The sequence below is a fragment of the Schistocerca americana genome, chromosome 4 (assembly GCF_021461395.2).
Source record: "Schistocerca americana isolate TAMUIC-IGC-003095 chromosome 4, iqSchAmer2.1, whole genome shotgun sequence".
Lineage (NCBI taxonomy): Eukaryota > Metazoa > Arthropoda > Insecta > Orthoptera > Acrididae > Schistocerca > Schistocerca americana.
The window spans coordinates 74,119,236-74,139,026 of NC_060122.1; the positions used below are offsets into that span (position 1 = coordinate 74,119,236).

Below are 19,791 nucleotides of genomic sequence, written 5' to 3' on the forward strand. Positions count from 1 at the left end.
AGACCAGACGCGTTTTTATCTTTTGAAGCATCTTCAGTGAACAGTATTTTGTCTCCTCCATTGCCAAGTCACCTTTCGTAGTTTTGTGCTGCGGTAACACAATATTCAACGTTTGTGTTGGCTGATCAGTGTTTTAGCAAATAAATTATGTTTGTTGTGCCACACACAAAAATTATATTTGGCATAGCTCAGAGCACCTCACTGATAGACGGTATATTCAAGTCCTAATGTTTTTGTAAGTCCACAGTTTTGTTTAACGTATTTTGTCTACTTCCTTTTGATTGATTGAAGTGCTTTAAAATAAAGCCAAACGTGCTCAGTGTAAATAAAACTTTTGTTACAGTCGCGAAAGACAGAATATTTCTCAATATTACATACGACACCTATGTGGTACTTAAATTAAATGAGATATTGTTATACAGTAAATTTTATATGAAATTTAGGTATCTTGTCCACATTTCATTCTCAACATTGTGGCAACTAAAATCGACCATACGGAAAGTATACTCTATGGACTTTTACCTCTGCAAACTCTTCAAAATTTCGTGCAATGGTTTACTATATTTAATGCTGCATAATAACTGCATTGAACATCGAAACAAAATTAAGTCATTTATGGGGGGAAGATATCAGTCAAGAAGATGTGTAAAAATCAAATTTTTGGGCCAAATAATTTTTGTGGAATCGAATGGTAAGAGTGTCAAAGCAGTCGGAACACCATGTGTCTGCACAGGCGAGCAGTGCAGTGACAAAATCGCGCACAGTGCGGAATGCAGGGAGCACGTCTTTGTAGCAGCGAAAGGGTTAATGCGGCCATGGTGGCTTTACTTTATGAACTGCGCGCTTCCCCCTAAACGTAAGCTTGCGAACTATGCTATACTATGGCGCTGCTTCTATTGGCGCATGTGTCGTGTGCAACTGGCAACACAGCGCATGCGCGAGCCGCCAAGATAAAAGAATTGAACTATAGTGGAGGAGGCTCGGGTGACATCCTTCTCCTCCTCAAATCATGAGTGCTACAATGCTGCCTTTACTGTAAGGGAGCTAGATCATGCTTTCAATTTACCTGATCTTCCACCCCAAGGCTGGACTATGTTCACATTCAGAAGTTGCAGCACCTTTCTCTTATGTGGAAGCATTTTCTCTTTTGTATGTAAAATTGCATCTCGACAGATGGCATGTTTCCCAGGTGCTGACATGAAGCCACTGTCATACCCATACCTATACCCTGTAAGGACAAACACCTTCCTTCTAGCTACTGCCCCATTTCTCTCAACAACTGTGTTTGCAAGGTGATGGAACATATGAATCGTGCCTGGCTGGTATGGTGGCTCGAGTCTCACAATTCACTAACCACTGCAGAATGTGGATTCTCAGTGCACCGTTCTGCAGTTGACCCTCTCCTTACCCTGTCAACTCATGTCATAAGTAGTTTTCTCTGGAAATACCAGACTGTGGCTGTGTTTTTGATTTGGAGAAAGCCTATGAAGCCTATGACACCTGCTGGACAACTGGTATCCGCCGTACTCTCTACAAATGGAGCTTTTGAGGCTGCCTGGCCCGTTTCCTTCAGGAATTTTTAAAAGACAGAGTTTTTAAGGTGCATGTGGGCTCTGCCTTGTTGGACATCTTTATCCAGTTGAACAGGGTATCTCAGGGCTCCATCCTGAGAGTTGCCATTTTTGCTATAGCCATTAACCCTATTATGGCATCTCTGGCCCCATTTTTGTTGACGATTTTGCCCTCTAGTGCAGTTCTTTCCTTGAGTGGCATCTTCAGCAATGTCTCGATCATCTTTACTCATGGGTCCTCGGAAACTGCTTTTGCTTTTCCACTGACAAAGCTGTTTGTGTGAATTTCTGGTGGCACAATAAGTTTCTTCCACTATCTTTACATCTTGAGACTGTTCCTCTTCTGTTCACTGAATCTATGAAATTCCTGGGGATCATGCTTGATAGGAAACTTTCTTGGTCCTCCCATGTGTCTTACCTGGCCACCCACTGTAGTGTTTCAAGAATTTCTGCACAAATTCTAGAAACACTCAGCCTTCCACTGTCTGAAACACACAATATTTTAAATGTGAGTGGGAAAAAGAACCCATATACTGTGTGTCACCTGTCTGTGTGTGCAGGTCCAAAGTTTATCATGAGAAGACAGTAGACACGGCAGTAGAACGGCACTGACAAGTACTTGTCGGTTGGTCCATGGAAGTCATAATGAAAACACGCGGCACCACCAAGGAACTTCTGTGTCATTCTGTGCTCGTTTGTAATTGTGACTATTGTTGGTGACGAAAGAACAATTAAGATTCTGAATTATGAAAAAACTCTTATCTCGGGCTTGCTGGAGGCAAGACATATTTTATGATATGGTTGTAGTAGAGACATGGTTGCTAAACCAACTCTTTTCTAAATGGACTTAAATCTGTTTGTAATGTGAGACGATACGAGTTACTTATGAGAAGTTAAATGTTTATGTGTGAAGTGTGAATTCTGTTTTTATGAAGCTCAAATATACCAATAGTCACCGAAAAGTATTCTTCGAGTACCAAATTATTTTGCAAGTGGTGAGAGAGTCTTTAAGGTTCTTGTAACTAGCATCATTCTTCAGAGAAGTAATTTATAGAGACTCCAATAGGCGGCTATCCAGAGAAGAAGATTGGCTGTATACACCAAGTAAGTCAACTTGTATAAAATAAGTGGGAAGATGGCAATCCAACTTCACATATTCTTGTCATCAAAAAACATTAGAACATGGCGACTGGTGTGAAAGGACTGCAGCAAAAAGGAATTTTGAGACAAAACCGAGAGAATAAGCAATCAAATGTTGCCATAGCAACCGAGCGTAACAAGACAAAAGAACCATTTCACTGAATTGGATTTTTCCTAAATATCCGATGGAGAAAATTTGTAAATGTAAACAAGGGAGAAGTAGTGAAAAAGCCACAATGAGAAAAACTGGAGAGAAGATCTCAACGTATTAGGCTAAGAAGAGATACGCCTAGAATGATACAACTAAGAAGATCTGGTGTGGGTAGTATACAGTTCTCACACATCATGGGTACGCAGACGTAGAAACCAGCATCCAACGCTGCCGGTACCAGTTGCTGTTCATCGGTGCTGACCTGCTTTGACTTCCGCTCACTGACGCCTATGAGGAAACCAACAACCGGCGGCTGCAGTCCTCCTACCTCAGCCGGCCAGTTCTTCCATTCCTTATGATGATCTCCTTGTTGGTGTCTGTCTGCAGATGGTGTCACTTGCATCACCATTGGTCTTCACTTCATGGGAACAACCTCTGGGGAATTAAACCTCTACCATTAGCTTGGCCGTCTTTGTCTCAGTCCTCTCTCAATGGTGAGATCATTTCAGCTAGGTTGCATATGGGGCACTGTCATTTTAGCCATCCCCATTTGTTAAGTGGTGATCCCCACCACTTTGTGCTCAGTGTTATCAATTTTAACAAATTGCTATTTCCTCCCTGAATGCCCTTTTTTTTAATCACATAACTTCTAATGTATGTTTGTCGTCTGAGTTATTAACCACCTTAGTGAATAACACATGTGCTGTCGCCTCCATTTTACTTTTTATCTGTTGTAGCACTACAGTGAACAACATTTAATGTTTAGTTTGGCACCTTCGCTCTCTCTCTACAGCATTTTTTATTGACCTTTCTCCAAGAGGAAGTCCTTGCTCTTAGCTCTCTTTCCTGCCACTGACTGGTCTTAACATGTAGTCATTTCTAACTCCTGTTTTGTTTTAGTGTTCTAAGGTTCTGATATGGGCACATATGACCTTAGCTGTTTTTGTACCCTAAAACAAAACAAATAAACATTCTTGATATACATCTTGTATTTCAAACTTTCTACTCAACTTAGAATTGGATAGTAATGGTCACCTCAAAGTGACTTCAGTAGGCTATCAACATTCTACAGCATAAAAAAGGCAACCAGAAGAATTGAGCAAATTACACAGATATATCTTATCTGTTTAATGATTTTAAAACATATGAGCCCATTGTGACAAATATATTAAGAATAAATTGAAGAATAACTTTTATTTTTGGTGAGTTAGATGTGTTAGTCTGTTGTGATGGATTATATTCAGGACGTATGGAGAAAAAGTGCTTAGGCAAACAATGTTTACTGAACAAAATTGACTTCTGTAAAAACAAATCAAAATTGTTTATTAATCCACGAACCAAACACAATGCTTCTCAGAGGTATGTTCAACTAAGCCACAATAAAAGTATGAAATAATTTCTGGTTCAGTTGAATAAAGCCCAAGCATTACATACTGTCGAGCATGCATTTAGTAATAAGAGTTCCATTAAGCCAAAGACTGGTGAAAACCAAAAGTTCCTAATTCTTAGCACTAATTCACCCAGGAAACATTTGTAGCAGTCAGAGACCACAGGTACAGGTGAGTTACATAGCAGCACCAGAGTACTGTATCCTTGCACATTGTATCTTGAATACACATCAGCTCAACACTGGTTAAACCTTCAAATCTCTTTAAGGAATTTACAATAGAAATTCTCAAGGAATTTATTCCATGAACTGGGGTATAATACACATCACATATGTTATCACAGAGTCAGATAATCTTCCTATGATTTTCATGGCTTAATATTATTCAGCATATTAAAGTTGTGGTGTTTCTTTATTTTGATACTTTTGTGGTTCATTCCTTGATACAACATCTCTGTTCAAAATTCAAAATTTTCTTTCAGTTTCATGCAACTTATGTAAATGTACCAGTTTTATCATAATGACACCATGTTTGAGAGAAACTGAGGGAATGTAGTTACGTTAATCTCTTGGTTGGAACAGAGCATTTCTGGATCAACGTTGATTCCATAATGATTTTTTCATTTTAAATTTTTTATTTCAAATTTTTTATTTCAACTATCATTCAAATTATATATGTAATATAATAAATATAATTTCATTTCAGGGTATGGCATATTTACACAGTTGTGAGCTTGGGGTACATGGTAAACTTCGTTCAGGAAACTGCCTCATTGATGGACGATTTGTGTTAAAGATAACAGACTTTGGATTACGCTCCCTAACTACTCCAGCAGAAGTAATAAAGGATCATAATTATTTCACTAGTAAGTTTCCTATCTTCTTCAAACCATATCATTATTTTAGGAGCATGAATGGCAGTAAGTGTTCTGAAAGTTTTATTTTATTAAAGAACAATTTTTTTATTTGTTTCATGTATCCATCCATATTTTGTCAAGAAATAAAGCACTACAACTTTTGTTTTAAAATTTCAAGTATAATATGTTTAGCAGTTCAAGAAAAGTGCTTTAAAATGAAATACTCACAAAGTGTAGGAGGGTGGTGTCATACAGCTTCAATTTTTGACTGTGGAAAAATAAAGTTATCTAATTATTTTTTTGTTCCCATTTTTTTTTGTTTGTTTGTTTGTTTCTTTGCAGGTATACATCTGCAGTTAGGGATATACAGTACACTGAAGTCCCCAGACCAAATACTGTAGCATGGCACTAGGTCATTCACAACAAAATAACACAGTCCATTGATAAAGTGGAGTATCTTCTGCGATAATTTAGTTTTGACATCAGTGGAAATGTTGCAGGTGTGTCAGGCCAATCCAAATGGCTACAAATTTTGGAGTTCCTTCATGGTGAGAGGAATTTGGGTGATGAGTAGGGGGGGGGGGGGGGGGGAAGAGTGTAGGTGTAGATGAGTAGATGAGATGCTGTCCTCGAGGGCTGAGCTAAGTCCATAAAGTTTATGCCCCAGTGTTGTGACGCACCATCCAAATTTGGATGAAACATGACTAGAACATGGTTGACAACAGCATATTCCTAATGGTGGCGTCACTGGTTGTATTAGTCAATGTCCTAATGATTGTAACATTGATGACACTGACTTATCAACAGCTGGGAAGGTCGTCATGTCATGTGCCCCAATGATGATTGAATTTGCTATTTGTAATTCTCACATTACCCCCACCAAACTGTCGTACAAGTGACCCTAGTATTTCATGCATAATTTTCTGCATTAAAATTGCTGCTAATGAAGTTGCACATAGCAGCAGCAAAACCACAACATTAGTTGGCTCAAGGGTGTTGAAGGATGGTGTGTAAGTGGCCATATGAAGCTTGCTAACATCTAGTCTTAGTGGTTTCAATAGCAACAGCTGTATTTTACATTATTCACACCTATCCATGCCAGACAGTATTTGTATCGATCATGAAACTGTTGGTGTGTAGAAGGGTTGTATTTCTGCCTCTTTTATTTGACTCAAACAGAATTGGTGATGTCAGTTCTTCCCAGAGCAGCTGGCTGTACTACCAGTGAAGCTTTGTTTGTACATGAAGCAGTCATGTGCAATAGGTATAGTTATGACATTGGTTGCAGATGATGAGTATGCCTATTCCTCTTCAGTGCTACCATGGGTGGTTGGAGAGAACAATTCTGAGTGTTTCTGTATTGGGAAGTCTTAGCACACTGCCCAACTCTTTGAGACCCACACCAAATATGGTTAACAGGGGAAGTTGAACATATACAAACCAGAGCAGCATAAATATTCATAGGTTTGAGTAACAAAAATGCTGCAAAAACTGAACTGGAATACATCTGAACAGAGACAAAAACAATCTGATGAAAGCTGACTTTCAAAGTTTCATGAACCAGCTTTAACTTATCAATCTAGGAATATACTACATACCCTAATGTATCGCTCTGTAGTGTTTTAACTATTAGTGCACAAGACTGATCCAATAACCCAGATATGGCATTATTCATGAAGCACTCAACTGCAACTGAAAACAGACTCCTATGAATCCACACTTAACATGATGCAGTACACTGCAGTGAACTGCATACCAGAAAGACACACAAGAGGGTCCAGTTAGCACTGCTTCATGTGTAAGTCACAGATGGATGGTGCAGTGGAGACCTCACTGTGTGCATGCCTCCCACAGTAGGCCTCCAGCGGCCAGCCCATGCAGATACAGTTGGCAGCTGATACAAACACACCAGCGCGGTGACAACACACTTGGTGCACACACACTAGTTGCAAGATATAACACACTTCTCATTCATGTGAAGTGGATGCCCAGGCAATGGAGGAAACACTTGCAGTCTTCCAAGAGGCAGCAGCCGGTGCCGATGGGGGGGGGGGGGGGGGCAGTAAGATGAGCTTTGCAGGCACCAGAACATAGGGTCGAAACACGCAGGCATGTGAGTTTGCCTGAGGGCAGTGGGCCTGCACAGTGCCTGACGACAGCACCAGAAAGAAGGGTGCCATCACCATCTCAACATCATAATCAGCCGGTAGGTCTCAGTATGGGGGTGGCAGGGCCAGACCCAGTGGCAATGATGGTTGATGTAATGATGAAGAGGGGGCCAGTGTAAGCAAGTCAAGTGGAACAGCACATCATAACAATGTACCCAAGGCCAGAGACAGACTGACAGTCAGTGCTGGAAACTGGGGCCACTGAATGCTGCTCATACTGAAGGCAATCAATGGGACAGTGATGCCTCCACAGCAGGTGATGTCAGGATCAAGGCAGAGGACCAAGGGGTGCACTGCAGTGTTGGGGGTGCACATGCAAACTGTTAGCTTCTGGCAGTTAACAGGTCTGTGCATCTGATCAAGGTGGCATGCCACCAGCCTGTTGGCCATACGGATGTCACACAGATGGTGCCCCAGTGGTGAACGACAGTAGCTGGTATCAACTTGGGCCAGTGACCAAACCCTCATGCCCACAATGATGATCCTGGAACAAAGCACCTGAACGAACCCTATCATGGCAGGTACGGTTCAGGCCATAGAAGATGGAGGAGCATGTGTGGCTGCTGTCCTTGAAACAACTCAGTTGGGTTCTGCTCCTCCATAGTTGTGAAGCAATAATTGCTTAGAAAATTGAGAAGAGCATCATCCGGCAAAGAATCCTCAACAAACTTCATTATTTGGGACTTGAGCAGATGCACTAGTCATTCTACCTCAACATTTTATTGAGGATGGAATGGTGCAGCCTTAACATCATGAATGCTGTGATGGAAACAAAACAATTGAAATGTGTGAGAAATGAACTGGAGCACATTATCAGAAACTAAGGTACAAGGCAACCCCTCAATAGAAACAACCCATAAAACCATACAAATTGTGATCTAAGTCAATGTTGATGCTCATTGGAGAATGTAAGGAAACCAGGAAAATGCATCCACAACCAAGAGCCAATGGGAATCCAAGAAAGTATGTCTATGTGAATGCGTTCCCATGGCTGGCATGGACTGGGCCAGAGGGACAGAGATGCCCTGGGAGCCACATGTTGTTGGGGACACTGCTCACAAGCTGCGACAGAATGGCCAGTGTCATTGTCATTCCCTGGCCGAAAAACATAGATAACAGTTTAGTGCATGAAATGCCCCAATGACACTGGTAGACAGGTCATAGAACCTCGAGCTGTAATGTGGTGAGAATGACTACTCTGGGAGAGAGGTCTTTCGTGGACAACAGCAAAACACCTTCATCAACAGAGAGGCAATACCCTAAGGAAAAATAGTTGTGCACATGGTCTGAAGCCTGACCCAATGGTTTATCTGGTCAGCCCTGTTGAGCGAACCGAACCATTTGGCAGAGATCTGGGTCAGCAGCAACAGCAGCTGCTATGCACGAGCTCATAATTAGGAAACCTTTGACTGGAGCCTGGGTTTCAGTATCAAGATTGAAGTAAAGCAATTCTATATGATCAAAGTCAGGATCAGGACCCACAGGAAGACAGAAAGGTGCATCCACATTGGCATGTTTACGTGTGGACTGAAAATGTATTTCGTAATTAAGGTGAGACAAGAACAGTAGCCAGCATTGGAGGAGATGTGCTGCTTTGTCAGACAAGGAACTGTGAGGGTTAAACAAGGAAACTGAGGGCTTATGTTCAGTAATAAGGTGAAATGTAGAGTCATACAAAAAAATGCGAAATTTCTGGAGAGCATAGACAGTGGCACGAGCCTCTTTTTTCCATCTGAGAGTAACACTGCTGGGCCAAAGTGAGAGATTTCAAGGCAAAAGTAACAGGTTGTTCAAGCCATTGGCATACTAGGGTGAGGACCACTCTGAGACCATACTGTGAGGCATCAGTCGCCAAAACTATGTTCAGTGCCAGAGGGGTGAGGCATAGACATCACAGCAGAGATGTGGTCTGACAGAGGGCGAACTACATCCTGAGATTTGTTGAACTCCAAATAGACAATAGGAGGTTGGAAACACTGAGACTTTGTGAGGTTACACTGTAAGCCTGCAGATTGTAAGACAGAGAACAGAATATGTACATTTTGCAAGTGATTGGCATGGAGGAGCCTGTAAGAACAGTATCATCTAGATAATTAATGCAGCCCGCGACAGGCACAGTCTGTTGCTCTAATAATCGTTGGAAAATAGCTGGGGCACTAGCCACACTAAAAGGAAGGTGCAAATATTGATAAAAACCATGAGGACTATCAAAACCAGAACTCACCAAGACTCTTCATCCACAGGAACGTGCAGATACACTTCAGACAAATCACTTTTAGAAAAGTACTGGCCGCCCAATAATTAATTTAGCCCACAGTTCCTCCTGGCATGGGAAAGGATACATATCCAGGATTGACTGTGCATTGACAGTAGTACTAAACTGCCACAGAGGCAAAGTTTCCCTGACAGTTTCTGAACTACAACTAGCAGAGATGACTATTCACTAGCCACAACAGATTGCACCATCCCTAGAGATTGGAACTTGTTGCTTTCACATGATGTTTTAGGATGACAGGAATAGGAAATGCATGGCAAAAACAAGGCCGAGTCATGGATTTCAAGAAATTTGAGCAGAAAAATTAATAGCACACCCCATACCTTCTAAAAATAAGTCTGAAAATTCCAAACTCAGTATTTCCATCTGAGAATACAGTACCTGATCGGACACAAGGTGAATGGTGTCAGTGATAGAAAATCCAAATGCCTGGAATGCATCTATCCCAAACAAGTTCTCAACACCAGCATCAGCAACCACCAAAAATGTAATGGGATGAACCTCTGACTTCTAAGAGGCAGATGCTGTAAACTGTCTCAACAGTGCAATGCTCTGTTTGTTATAACTGAACATCTTGCACATCACTAGTGTCATCGATGGTGAGCCTAAACTCACATAGGTTTGAGAATTCAAAAATGCCACTGCAGCATCTGTGTCAACCTGCAGCCTCATCACTTGGCAAAAAACACTTAAGTCTACAAACAACTTGGAAGAAGTCACAAGAATTGGTATCAAACAGTTTGTGTCCATGTCCTTATCTTGAAACTGTTGGTGAACAACACACAGAAGTGATGTGGCCTTTCTGCCAGTGCTTAGGGCATGCTGAAAGTTCATGCTGGACAAAACAGAAATGACAAGTTGGAAAAAGAGAAAGCTGACACTGCCACTGTCATGGTTGTGGTTGCAGCTGCTTTACCTGGCCTTGGTCAGCTTGGCACTGGGCTTGCATGTTTACCGCCGTCACTGCCACTTCCTTGTACAAGCTGCCTGTCGTCCTAGAGTAGGCATACTGTGTGACACTACTGCCACATCACTCCAAGCTTCAGTTTGGTTACTGCAATCCAAGTAACTTCAAAAGATTGTGCTATTTGCAAAGCTTCAGCCAGTGGAGGGTTTTCACAAAGTAAAACCTTCCGGCACACTTCCTTGTCAGTAGATAAGCAGAGAACTGTGTCATCACCATAGACTCTGTTTAATAATCATTACGGGCCTCGTAACAACCTGACATTTATGGCCTGGTCTGAAGTTTGGCTGCCCAGACCCTGTATGAATGGTTTGGTTTCTTGCAGCAATTTGCCTCAGCCACTATGATGCATTCATTTGCTATAGCAATTGACCAATAAACTGTGCATGAGATAAAAAGTAACAGCTGCTGGTTCTTGTAAAGGGGCAAGTTGACACAGTAAGTGATTTGCCTTAGGCAGAATCCACGAGAGAAAGAAGGCTTTGCACAGATTTGAGTCTGTCATACTGAAATATAAAAAACTGCTGTCTGAGTTTTTGTCTCCTAAGTGCCCCAATCCTTGGGTGAATCACTGTATGGAGGGGATGTGGGTGGAGGGACTGATGGAACAGTACCTTTTCTGTTAGTGGAGCCCGACATGGTGGCCACAGCCAAAGTAAGCCATTCAGGGCCAGTAGCATGGTGTCCATAATGAATAAACCTGATGAAACTGCATGTAAAGGTTGCACTCATGGAAACTTTTCCAAACTCATTTCCAGAGTTGTTGCAATTACATAGTACACAAGATTGGTCAAAAATAATCCAAATATGGCTTTATTCATGAAGCACTCAACTACAACGGAAAACAGACTTCCATGAATCCACACATAACACGACACAGTACACTGAAGTGAATGGCACACTGGAAAGACACACAAGAGGTTCCAATTAGTGCTGCTCCATGCATATATATGTTTGAGTCTCCAGTAGACAGGGCAGTGGAGACGTCGCCACACACATCCACCCACAGGTGGCCTCCAGCAGCCGGACCGTACTGATACAGTTGGTGGCTCATGCAAATGCACATTCATAGTGACACCACACATGGTGCATATGCACAAGATTCTGGATATAACATGGAGACAGGATTAAACTAATTGCAAGATATACAGAGGCATTTAAGCATCCATCGTTTCTGGGCTCCATACATAACTGGACTAGGAAGGCACCATAACATCTGATACAATGAGAAGTACCACTTGCCATGCACTTCACTGTGGTTGGTGGAGCCTGGATGTTGATATAGAAAGAGGAACAAGAATCACAAACAGATGAGACAAATTGGGCTACAACAGTGCACAAAAGGAACCGTAGGATACCTGTAATTCAGTGACAACAAGTCATTACTAGGCTAAATAACATTTCATTCCTCTACATAAGCTGTTACTTTTAATTATCATATGCAGTAGAATGTGAACATTATCATTTTAGGATACAATGTTTAGTATAGTCTGCAATGATATGAAAGATGCTGTAATTTGCCTAGTGTTGATACAGGGCTATTCAGAAAGAAGGAACAGATTTCTAACATTTATTGCTTGCAAACTATGAAGATGATTCTGGAAAGAAAGAAGTTCAAATGTTTATGCATTCAGTGTGATAACCATGTGTTACATGACAGATATCAAGACAGTGGCTATTTCCTGCCACACATGAAGCAACTGGGTTTTCAATATAGAATTCACATTTTCACATTGTGATGTCACAAACTTTCAAGGAAGTCTGTCATAGGGGGGATAAAAATGTGGTCCTTTACATAACATCAAAGATAAAAGTCACAAGGTGTGAGGTCTGGTCACCTGGAGGGCACCAGTGACAAAGTTCATCTTCTGCTCCTCCTCTTCCAACCCGACATCCTGGAATGGTGTCATTAAGATATCGTCTGACATACTTAGTGAAATTCTGTGAACATGTCTGACATTACCTGAATGAAACCATTTTGGGACATTGGATTGGAAGTGCAGGAGCAGAAGATTAACTTCATCACTGGTGTCCTCCCAGGTCTCCAGACCTCACACCTTGTGACTTTTATCTGTGGAGTTATATTTATTTATTTGAATGTTAGGATTTTTTATGTTACTGAATGTTGATCCACTCCACAGATTTCTCAAATATTTTTTCATAAAATCTTCTGCCTGTGTTAAGTAACGTACATTGTTTATACCAAATACAGTTTTAAATGATGAGGCAATAAACAATAATGGCAAATATGACCCACAGTTTAGAAAATGTGCCACAAGAAAACAACAGTTTCTATTTGACATGTTCTCAATTATGTGATATTAAAATTATGATATTGTCTTTTTGAAACAGTATTTGGGTATTCATAGCACAGATTTTGGTGCAGTAGAAGGCAATGTGGTATCTCCTTTTTATGACTGTGTAGCCTATACCAACTACAAAGCACTTAATTTCATAGCTTTACAAAATAGTTGTACAAGTAAAGTCTAATTACATGAATCAGAGCAACTAACTAATAATACTTCTCTTTTCATGTGTGTGTGTGTGTGGGGGGGGGGGGGGGGGGGGTGTTTTGGCTAAACAGATATTACATTTTTGCCATACTCAGAGTAAAAGCTTCATTATAAAACTACAAAAAATGAAGTTACACTTGTGGAATGTAATTTCTTGCTGGGTAAAATTTTTCTTTCTTAGTCACCATATGAATAAATTCCTGCCCTGATAAATTTACAGAACTCCTCTGGATTGCACCTGAGCTTCTGCCACAAACTACTGTTCCTGGAAACCCTGCAACACAAAAGGGAGATGTCTACAGTTTTGGAATCATACTGGAAGAAATAATCCTCAGAGCTGGCCCTTTTGAAGCTGCTAAACAATTTCTCACACCACCTGGTAAGGTTAAAGCAAAGTTATCTACAAATATAGTCATAATGGAGATGTAGAACCAAAAACCATCTTTCACCATGATTTTAACTTTTATACAAAAGGGAACTGTAGCTCTACTACTAACAAGTCAAGAAATAGAAAGAAAGAACAACATATGTTGAGTCTCTGTCTTTCACAGATCTTAAGCTATTCTTTCACCCAGCTGAAAGGTAATATCGAAAACATGAGGAGATTCCAGATTCTGGAACAGTTGAAATGCAAAGTACAACAAAGGAGCAGAAATAACAAACTGACAAGTGCAATTCACACAGTAACATCCTGGCAATATGCTGATCAGAACCAACAATAGATTATGGTGGTAAAAGCAGTCTTTATTTAATCCTTGGATAATTTTACAAAATAACAACTGCAACTGGAAATCGTGTGTATGCGTTGGCGCACGCATGCTCTTGCGTGTGTGTGTGTGTGTGTGTGTGTGTGTGTGTGTGTGTGTGTGAGAGAGAGAGAGAGAGAGAGAGAGAGAGAGAGAGAGAGAGAGAGAGATTTATTTTTGACGAGGGCCTTACTGGCCAAAAGCTTTATTTGTGACAGTTTTTTTGTTGGGCCTATCTGCAACTCAGCATCTCCGCTATATGGTGAGTGGCAACTTTCCTTTTCATAATATTGCTACATTCCATCCTGGATTTTCCACAGAAATATGTTATCATATTATAAACACAATTCCAGTAAGTTACATTAAAATATTGTTGTGTTTTGCTCTCAAGCGTGTACACATATAAATATAAGTATCATCCTCTACCTCCCTACCCACTGACCAACCAACACCACTTCAATGATTTCCTATGTAAGGCTTGTTTCAGCAGTTTGTTGGATACCTTAAACTAACATGAATAAGGAAAATAAACAGCAACAGGAACAGTGTCACAAACAGAATCAATTGATGGAAGGTGCTCCATTTTGTCTGTATATATTCTTTAACTGAGGAATGTGCTCTTTTTTTGCATAATGACATTCTATAAATCTCCTTTTAAACTACACACAAGGGTTTTGGGTTAAATAATTGATGTCATTATTTTCTTGACATATTTGTCTTTTCTATGCTTTTTATTGTTTGAGGTAGTTTGTTGCACAAAATGAGCTCAGAATTTATGGCTTTTGCTTTTGGATAATTTAAGCTGTTTAATATTAAAAAGGCAGTGACCCTTACTTAATGTATTGTGCATTTAAAAAACGTGTGCTGTTACTTTTGCATTATATATATTTTTATGTAGGTACAGTATGGGCACAGTGATGTTATTTAGTTCTCCATATTTATTTCAGCAAAAATGTTTTGGGTTCAGGTCACTGGGCATGTGACAACCTCCTCTCGTAGCAATATTATGGTCAGAAACATCACCTATCCCATCAAAGGCAGGACTACCTGTGATCTACAATCTAAGCTGAAACCACTGTCTGCATTCTATGTGGGCATAACAACCAACAAGCTGTCTGTCCACATGAATGGCCACCGACAATCCATGGCCAAGAAACAACACTCCTCCCCCCCCTTTCACTCCCACTGCCCTGCCTTCCATCTAACCACCCGACTGCACATAGCTGCCCTACCCTCTCTCCACCTACATCGTCTCTGCTTCCTCCCCAGCAGCACTGCTCTGTCCACCATCCCTACTCTACTATCCCTCCCCCTCACCTCCCCAGCCTATTCCTCACCTCCACCCAGTCACCACTCCCATCATGCACTGCTGTTGCTGCTCACAGTGTGGCTTCAGCTGCAATAGACTGCAGTCATGTCTGTGTGACTTGCGTTTGCATGAGTGTGTGTGTGTGTGTGTGTGTGTGTGTGTGTGTGTGTGTGTGTGTGTGTCACCTGTTTTCAGCAAAGGCCTTGTTGGCCAAAATATTATTTGTGATAGTCTTTTTGTTGTGCCTACCTGAGACTCAGCATCTCCGCTATATGCTGAGTAGCAACTTTCCTTTTCATAATATTGTTACGGTCCATCCTGGACTTTCCATTGTTTGAAACTTCCTCTTGTACTTTCACTAAGCTGTCCCTGGGCTCCATAATAGTAACAATAAGGCATTTGTCATCTACTACTGGAAAAAGACCACCTCCAGACTATTCCTTGTATTTCAGTTCTCTGTTACGCATTTTTTTTTTTTTTTTCTGCCTGTTTTATGTCATCCAACCACCTTCTATTAACACTCTGACAGAAGCTAGAGTGTAATTTTACTAGCTGAGACTGTGCTTTTTCATAGTTGTTTTCTGAGTTGTGTGTAGATACTACTGCATTAGGCTTTATGTCAATCCATCACATTTGAAAAAGGGGTCTTTTTTTAATATGATACTGCTAATAAATGTAGAATTACTTCAGTGATGATTTTTATTTTTTTAAGTGAAAATATGTTTTTTGACAACAATTTTTTGTCTCTTTCTTTTCCTAAATGGAGATAGAATTAGAAGTTGTTGGTACTAAAAATAGAACTTTGGAAATGTAGTTTTTCACTGAAAACTACTTAATTGTATTTGCCTTAGTATGAAAAAGTTGAATGAATTTTGGAAAATGAAGTCAAACATCACAGTCTTCACAATAATACCTGCTGTCTTTTCTTGCTACTTTCCCAAGTCTTGCCTTACTTTACTCTGCTCAAACCTTACATCTCCTCAGAGGCCATTTTGACATTTCTGTAGCAAGAACCAATTTAGGAAAACATTTTACACAGTCTCATTACATCTGAACTATTTTTAATTGAAGGTGATTCATCCTGACTGCCTTTGCTTATCAAGACTGCTGCCAATTAACTAATGAATGCATGAATATGTTTGCTGGGAGCCCTTGACTTTATATAAACTATGAATTTACAGTCATCATTGTCATGAAAACACGTAAAAATGCTTTCTTCCACCACAATACCGTCCTCTAAAAAGGGGCATAGCCCATTAGCTGGTCACTGCGCTTCACAGTTGCCTTTTTTTTTTATTGCAAGGCAGGTTTCTTTTTCTGTATCATTCCTAATTTTGTTCTGACATTCATACTAGATGCACTTATTTTATGTTTTGTCATCAAAATTAATATATTCCAAGCGTCTTCCCATTACACAAACAGCAAATGTTCTTATCTGTGAAACAAAGCTTCATGTTTCTTCCAGCTTCTGGGCAGTCTATATCTTTAGCTAGCCTTTTTCTATTTTTCAGTACAGTACTGTAAACCCATCTTCATTTTTCATGATAGTAGAAACATCATAGAGTACCTTTATACAGACAGCAGACAAGACAAACAATGCAGTACATTTACAAGGCTGAGAAATGGCCAACATAGGTACTGTGTCATTCATTGGTCAATATAGTTACTACATGACTCATCTTTCTTGAGTATAATGTGCATTATGTAAGAGCTTCTTTGTATCGAGCTACAATCAAAAAATTATCCCAACTTTCACACATACAGTGACGTAATGAAATAAATAGCTCGTCACTACGCTCCAATTAAATGAGACAGTAAATTGATAATGATAAAATTGTCAGGCAAATTCTGTATTAATGAAATCGAAGATAGCTAGATAGCTCAGGACTCTATTATGTTGTAAATAAAGTTGCATCTTGTAATAGATATTCTCGGACTTCTTATTCTGTTTTCTGGCTCAGCAGTCATCAAATGGTTCAAATGGCTCTGAGCACTATGGGACTTAACAGCTGAGGTCATCAGTCCCCTAGAACTTAGAACTACTTAAACCTAACTAACCTAAGGACATCACACACATCCATGCCCGAGGCAGGATTCGAACCTGCGACCGTAGCGGTCGCGCGGTTCCAGACTGAAGTGCCCAGAACCAATGTGCCACCACGGCCGGCCAGCAGTCATCATGGTGACATAGAATAATAACAGTTAAACATTCACAGTCAACATCTTCAGGCTGTGATGAGGATGATATTGCAACAGCTGTGGTAGAACACATCTGGCTGGTGATATTAAGGAATATGTTGTCGAGTGGAAGCTGGTGCCTCAGCCCTCTCTTATGATGAACAAGCAGGCAGGCAGCTCCAGACAAACAGAGATCCATATTTACAAGGCGCATACACCTGACACATTCATGTATGCAGTCATACCCAGCCAGTCCAAATCGATAGCAACACATTGTCCTGGCAGGTAATGCCCTGTCATTTGAGAACAAGAAACTGTTGGCTGCATTCCAGCACACACCCTTCCATGTGTGACATAGTGAAATCAGAGGACTTTTTCAAGCATAGTGCATCAGGGCTGACCAGGCCCTTGTGCCACAAGGAAGCAGCACATTCTATGTTAATATTCTACTCTGGAAGTCTTTTGGCAGCCAAGAATAAGCTAAAAGTTTACAGGTCACACTTCTACACCATTGTAAAGAGTGGCCAAGCTAGGAGGGTGGAATTTGGGATAGGTGGAGGATTTAAGGGTACATAAGAAGTCATACATAACATTCAAGTTGGTTTATTCAGAGGAGCACATGCCCCCCCCCCCCTCCCCCCTCTCCAATCCCCATAGATGGAGTCATAATGGACCACTGAAATCTCTTGGAGGTCAACATTTGTGTGCAATGATGAGTTGACACCAGGATTCACTACAGGTAAACCTCTCATGATATTATTGGAGGAGCTGATTGGACACCTGTATAGCATCGCACCATCAGCATTGACCCCGCAGTGCCAGCACCTCCAGTATGGCACGTAGGGCCTCAATTCCCTGCCTTGGCTGGGTGGAAGGATTGAAAGGTATTGAGACTGATACAGGCTAGTTATTAATTATTAAACATTGGACACCATAAACCTATCTTTTAGTTGGTTTCTGTCAGTCTATCCATCCTTCTGTAAATAATTGAAGCTAGTATTTTGCCGTTACGATTTATTGTGTGGTAATATACAAGTAAGCATCTTCTTTCTTTGGTACTAGTATTATAACATTCTTCACAAGGTCTGTAGGTATTTTGCCTGTCTCATTTATCTTATCTTGCAAATTAGGTGGTCGTGGCTGATCCTCCAATGCATCTTAATAATTCTGAGTGAATGGCATCTGGTCCAGGTGCTATGATTCAGCTTAGGTCTTTTAGTTCTCTGTAAAAACCTCTTGCAGTTATCATATCTCCCATCCCGTCTTCATCCATTTTCATTTTGCCTTCTTAGATCTTAAAGTTCCTGTTCTCTACCTAACTTTTCTATAAATTTCAGCCATTCCTCCTCTGGGATCTTAATATGCACATACGTATACACATATACACTCCATATACACTCCTGGAAATGGAAAAAAGAACACATTGACACCGGTGTGTCAGACCCACCATACTTGCTCCGGACACTGCGAGAGGGCTGTACAAGCAATGATCACAAGCACGGCACAGCGGACACACCAGGAACCGCGGTGTGGGCCGTCGAATGGCGCTAGCTGCGCAGCATTTGTGCACCGCCGCCGTCAGTGTCAGCCAGTTTGCCGTGGCATACGGAGCTCCATCGCAGTCTTTAACACTGGTAGCATGCCGCGACAGCGTGGACGTGAACCGTATGTGCAGTTGACGGACTTTGAGCGAGGGCGTACAGTGGGCATGCGGGAGGCCGGGTGGACGTACCGCCGAATTGCTCAACACGTGGGGCGTGAGGTCTCCACAGTACATCGATGTTGTCGCCAGTGGTCGGCGGAAGGTGCACGTGCCCGTCGACCTGGGACCGGACCGCAGCGACGCACGGATGCACGCCAAGACCGTAGGATCCTACGCAGTGCCGTAGGGGACCGCACCGCCACTTCCCAGCAAATTAGGGACACTGTTGCTCCTGGGATATCGGCGAGGACCATTCGCAACCTTCTCCATGAAGCTGGGCTATGGTCCCGCACACCGTTAGGCCGTCTTCCGCTCACGCCCCAACATCGTGCAGCCCGCCTCCAGTGGTGTCGCGACAGGCATGAATGGAGGGACGAATGGAGGCGTGTCGTCTTCAGCGATGAGAGTCGCTTCTGCCTTGGTGCCAATGATGGTCGTATGCGTGTTTGGCGCCGTGCAGGTGAGCGCCACAATCAGGACTGCATACGACCGAGGCACACAGGGCCTTCACCCGGCATCATGGTGTGGGGAGCGATCTCCTACACTGGCCGTACACCACTGGTGATCGTCGAGGGGACACTGAATAGTGCACGGTACATCCAAACCGTCATCGAACCCATCGTTCTACCATTCCTAGACCGGCAAGGGAACTTGCTGTTCCAACAGGACAATGCATGTCCGCATGTATTCCGTGCCACCCAACGTGCTCTAGAAAGTGTAAGTCAACTACCCTGGCCAGCAAGATATCCGGATCTGTCCCCCATTGCGCATGTTTGGGACTGGATGAAGCGTCGTCTCACGCGGTCTGCACGTCCAGCACGAACGCTGGT

General features: G+C 41.7%; 1 protein-coding gene across 1 annotated transcript in view; it reads left to right on the forward strand.

Moving 5' to 3' along the window:
- The window catches only part of LOC124613268 (atrial natriuretic peptide receptor 1-like), a 412,251-nt gene that overhangs the window by 194,495 nt on the left and 197,965 nt on the right, over nucleotides 1-19,791 (forward strand). Inside the window, exons 3-4 of the mRNA XM_047141960.1 lie at nucleotides 4,956-5,115; nucleotides 13,247-13,405. Of these exons, the coding sequence (XP_046997916.1) occupies nucleotides 4,956-5,115; nucleotides 13,247-13,405 (319 nt within the window). The remainder of the gene's footprint in view (nucleotides 1-4,955; nucleotides 5,116-13,246; nucleotides 13,406-19,791) is intronic.